This window comes from Octopus bimaculoides, chromosome 27, assembly GCF_001194135.2.
Source record: "Octopus bimaculoides isolate UCB-OBI-ISO-001 chromosome 27, ASM119413v2, whole genome shotgun sequence".
NCBI classification, from domain to species: domain Eukaryota; kingdom Metazoa; phylum Mollusca; class Cephalopoda; order Octopoda; family Octopodidae; genus Octopus; species Octopus bimaculoides.
Window position 1 is genome coordinate 4,895,139 of NC_069007.1, and position 5,754 is coordinate 4,900,892.

The 5,754-nt window shown below is 37.7% G+C and overlaps 1 protein-coding gene across 1 annotated transcript in view; it reads right to left on the reverse strand.

Moving 5' to 3' along the window:
- LOC106873350 (uncharacterized) overlaps positions 1-5,182 on the reverse strand; it is a 12,713-nt gene extending 7,531 nt beyond the window's left edge. The window contains exon 1 of the mRNA XM_014920677.2: positions 4,644-5,182. Within this exon, the coding sequence (XP_014776163.1) occupies positions 4,644-4,998 (355 nt within the window). The 5' untranslated portion in view covers positions 4,999-5,182. The remainder of the gene's footprint in view (positions 1-4,643) is intronic.
- Positions 5,183-5,754: the final 572 nt, after the last annotated feature.

Here is a 5,754-nt window from a genome sequence, read left to right on the forward strand (position 1 = left end):
CATACACATGTATACATGGTTGTGCATGTATATATTATGTATGTTTATAAAAACATAACAATATATATATATATATATATATATATATATATATGTATATATATACACTCATACACACACAAACATAAACATACACACACATATGCATATAACTATTTACAACTATATATTATAAACAGATTTTAAATGTGAAATTAAACTCCATGGCTAAGGCCATCATCAGGATTCGCCCACTCTAAACATCTGTTGAAGGAACAAAAGCGAGTACTACTTACACTACATATTGAAAACTGTAAACTCTCTGTGAGCCTGCACCTCGTCATTCATAAAACGCTGTCAAACTCATCTAGTACATAAATTAACTCAGGCTCAGGCACCACATATTTGAGACGAAATTTTAAACAACGATTAATTCATTAGTATGATTGATGAACTTAATTTTTTGCTTCGGTGTAGTTTTGAAAATTCGTTAGTCATACTTTAAGAGTGTCAGCAGTAGGTTTGATCTGCGTCCTTAAGCACTGAATTTCCACGTGTGATACAAACTGGTGTATTGCTACAGGAATGTTAACCATGTCCTTATGAGGTATTATTATACTAGTTCCGTTTACACAATTAATCTGACGCATCATGTGTTGTTATTGTGGTGCCCTTCATACATACATACATACATACATACATACATCATTCATGTATACATATATATATATAAATACATGCATACTTATGCACGTACATGCGTTACACACACACACACATATACATACACACATATATATATATATATGTATACACTCGTTCATACATGCATACACATATATATATATGTATGTATGCACACGTTCATACTTGCATTTATACACACGTACATACTTGCATACATGCGAAGATACACACGTGCGTATATGCATATATACACACAAACGTGCGTACAAATATACATGCATAGAAATGCATATAAATACATTCATATATTTATATCTATACACACACGCATACACATATATACTTGGTGTGTATGTATATAGTTATGCATGTGTGTACATACATTATATATATATATATATATATATATATATATATATATATACACACACAAACACACACATATGGAGAGAAGAAGAAAGACATACGTACAAATACATACGTACACATACAGATAAAACAAGCTCTCTCACACACATACTCACACACACACATGCGCACCACCCACACACACACATGCGCACCACCCACACACACACGTCTACATGTATAATATTCTCATGTCAAAGTTCGTCGTAATTTGACATCAATCCGTGTAATTTTAGAGGTTTGTTGAAATACACTTCGCAGCCATTACCTCACCACCCTCACCACCACTGCCACCAACACCCCTCACCACCACCACTACTATTACTACCGCTGCCACCACCACTATACTGATCTTTCCCACTTTTTCCGAAAGATCATGTAACAGCGGTTTGCCATTCTCATTCACACACGTGACCTTATGTTAAGGTCTATACATCACATAACTTCATTTTCATTTTTCACTTTGCCTCTTTTGTTTTCTCTATTTTAATTTGCATTTGGAAACAGAGATACTTCACTTTAATGCTATGGTGCGTAGGATTAAAATCTCATCATTTTCCGACAGAAGAGAGCCAACCAAATTCTATGCAAGAAATAACAGAAAAATATCTCGCAAATCGCATGAACTTTCTCAATAAGAAAGTATACACAGAATGCAAATCTTCGATTTATTTCATAGTTGTTTGAACGTAAAACTCAAACTCAAGAGCCTTAGGATAAGTATAATTCAGGATGTTCCACGAATAACTATTTATATCAAGGAAATCGGGTAAAGTAAGAAAGCAAAACTGACAGAATTTTATGTTTATACTTAATTATGATACCAAAAGAAATAAATTTATAAATCTTACGTCGAAATTTTATTGAAAATTTTCAAAGTAGGAGTGGAGTGGCTGTGTGGTAAGTAGCTTGCTTACCAACCACATGGTTCCGGGTTCATTCCCACTGCGTGGCACCTTGGGCAAGTGTCTTCTACTATAGCCTCGGGCCGACCAAAGCCTTGTGAGTGGATTTGGTAGATGGAAACTGAAAGAAGCCCGTCGTATATATGCATATATATATATATGTGTGTGTGATTGTGTGTGTGTGTGTAAGTGTGTGTGTGTGTGTGTGTGTGTGTGTGTTTGTGTCTGTGTTTGTCCCCCCAACATCGCTAGACAACCGATACTGGTGTGTTTACGTCCCCGTAACTTAGCGGTTCGGCAAAAAGAGACGGATAGAATAAGTACTAGGCTTCCAAAGAATAAGTCCTGGGGTCGATTTGCTCGACTAAAAGGCGGTGCTCTAGTATGGCCGCAGTCAAATGACTGAAACAAGTGAAAGAGTAAAGAGTAAAGTGTTCTGTTTGTATCCTAGAAAATTTCAAATCTACCGTTAGCGTGCGAAACACATTTTGAATACGCTCTTCAAGTTCAGCCAAACTGAAGTGAATGGGTTCTGAATGCACTGCTAACTGAATGTGCCCTTCAAGTTCAGCTAAACTATTGCTCCATTCTGTGGGTGGAGGTAGAGAAAATCATTGCAGCCAAATTGAACAAAAAGCGGGATCCAACAGAAATGAAAATAAAATTATCAAAAAACATAACAATTATAGAATCATAAAGCAAATCTAAAATTTATACACTTTTAACAAATACTGAACGTCATAAACACGAGGGTGAGTCAAAAAGTAATGCCATTTCGTTAAGGACTGGTATAATTACAACCACAGGAATATGTATCATACATCAAAATGAAGCTGGTCCTCTGTGGATCACATCCCTACGTCTCTACATAGTCACCGTTTCTCTCAATAGCAATGTTCCACTTTCGAATGAGAGCATGTATCCCAGCTATTATCAAGGAAATTGACCCACAAGAAAGTATACCTGGGAATAAACGAAGGGATGGTATATATCATAAGAAAGGAGTACTACAGGAGAATAAGACTTGTGCTAAAAACTGGACTCAACTCGAAAAATCGCATCGAAGCCATTAACATCATGGCATTTCCAGTAGTCCAATACAGTTTTAACATCACTAACTGGAACCCTACAGAGCTCCAACGCCTGGACAAGAAGACGAGAAAATTATCGACATCTAAGAACATGTACCCCCCCCCGCCCCACACACCAAGCAAATGTTGACTACCTAGAAGAGTAGTAAAGGAAAAGGAATGATGCTAAAAGACCTCCGCAATAGCAATGAACTGGTACTTATATAGAAGAGAGGAATAGATGCTGCGACATGTGTGCAAAGATGAAAGTAACAAAATGTCACATTCTATTGTCAAGGAAGCTTATAAATTCGTAAGGGAACTTGGCATTAAACCTGAATTCGATAAAGGGACTGAAACCACCGCCATCAAGCAAGCAAAATGAATCAAGCAGACTGCATAAAAAAAAAAAACAGTCAGAAACAAAATGAGAAGCGTTGGAGTCAGAAGCCTTAGTATGGACAGTATATTCTTCGATGTCAAAATGCTGATGTAGACCAAGCAACAACTCATCAATGGCTGAGAAGCGCAGGACTGAAAGCAGAAACTGAAGGTTTCATATTGGCGGCACAAGATCGAGGCTTGCTTACCAAAAACTACCAGGACAACGTTCTTCAAAACGGTTCTGACCCTAAATGCAGATTCTGCGATAAATTTGAGGAAGCAATAGACCATCTCATCTCTGGATATCCTGTGCTGAGTCCAAACGAATACAAATATCGCCACAACAGAGTAGGGCGGTGTTTACAGTGGAAAATATGTAAACACTACAAAAACTGGCACTCTTGCTCACTGGTATGAACATCATCCTGAGCCAGTCGTTGGAGTTAAAAATGTCACAATCCTCTGGGGTTTTCCAGTCAACACCGACAACAACATAGTCGTTAAAGACCGAAAAGAAAATACTTGTAGACTATTGGATGTAAGTGTTTATACTGATAAAAATATACCTGTAAAGGAATTTGACTAATTAAGTAAATATAAGGACCTGGAAATTGAAATACAAAAGATGTGGCATCTTAAAATGAGAACTATTTGTGTTGTTGTGGGTGCCCCAGCTATGATAAAAAAGGGATGTCAGAAACATCTAGATAATATCCCAGGAGAACCATGTCTCAGAGACTTCCAAAAGACCGTGCTGACAAGTACTGCCCACATCCTTAAAAAAACCTTCTCAATTTAAATGTGCTGTAGTATATGAATATATTTCCGAAATTACGAAAGGCTAAGTCGACCTAGGTGGTATTTAAACTCAGAGCGGGAGGCCAGACGAAATACCGCTAAGCATTTCGCCGGACCTGTAAACGATTCTACCAGCTCACTGCCTTAAGTGGTAATAATAATAATAATAATAATGATAATAATAATAATAATAATAATAATAATAATAATAATAATAATAATAATATTTTTAAAATATTATTTTACTTTGAACTCGAGAAAGACAGAAGTACTGTCGAAATATTGTTCAACGAATAAAACATTTATACAATCGAATCGCGCTTTTCGTCTTGACTAATAATAATAATAATATTAATAATAATAATGATGATGATAATAATAGTAATAATAATAATAAACATGTTAGGCTCACCTATTGATGGTAAAAATGTACGCATGAAATTTGGTTTTATCGATTTGTGACTGTGGCTGGTAGCATTCGCTGTCGGTTCACTTACATTGTTAAACATGGTGGACGTTTGTCTGTGTTTGGTTCTATTCAATGCAATGCTTATATGCTGTTGTATCACATGTATGCGGTGTAATTGCTTTAGTTCTTTCTTTAGTTTCAAACACTCGGTTGTATTACAGGGAGGTTGAACAGGCTTTGCGGTTCTGAAATTAAGATGACTATTTGGATGACAGCTGTACTCAGCTATGAAACACAACGCCATGAGTAACCAGCCGACGTATATTCCACAGTGATTCACTATATAGGACGGTGCCATGTTGTTGCAAACGATGATCGAATGACGATGTTGTTGGTAATGGTTATGGTGGTGGTAACGCTGATGCTTTTGGTGGTGATGGGGGTGCTGCTGTTGGATGTGGTAGTGACGCTGCTATTGTTGCTGCTACTGCCGCAGTTGCTGTTGTTGATGGCTCAGTTGCTGCTGTTGATGGCTCAGTTGCTGCTACAAAGAAAACAAAGGAAGAATTTAATTACTCAATAACAACACATGTATACATAAATATACGGTGCTTAGGGTTTCGCGACACTGTGTGTTCTTAGTTTCGATTTCTGTACGGGCCGGGGGTGGGAGGTTCACTGTGTGCCACGTAAGAGTGTGGCACACAATGATTTGATGAAGGGAATGAACTAATGAGTAGCACAGTCATTTGATTTCAAATATATATATATATATATAATTATATATATATTGTGTTGTTGGCACTCCGTCGCTTACGACGTTGAGGGTTCCAGTTGATCCGATCAACGGAACAGCCTGCTCGTGAAATTAACGTACAAGTGGCTGAGCACTCCGCGGACACGTGTACCCTTAACGTAGTTCTCGGGGATATTCAGCGTGACACTGTGTGACAAGGCTGACCCTTTGAATTACAGGCACAACAGAAACAGGAAGTAAGAGTGAGAGAAAGCTGTGGTGAAAGAGTACAGCAGAGTTCGCCACCATCCCCTGCCGGAGCCTCGTGGAGCTTTAGGTGTTTTCGCTCAATAAACACTCACAGTGTCCGGTCTGGGA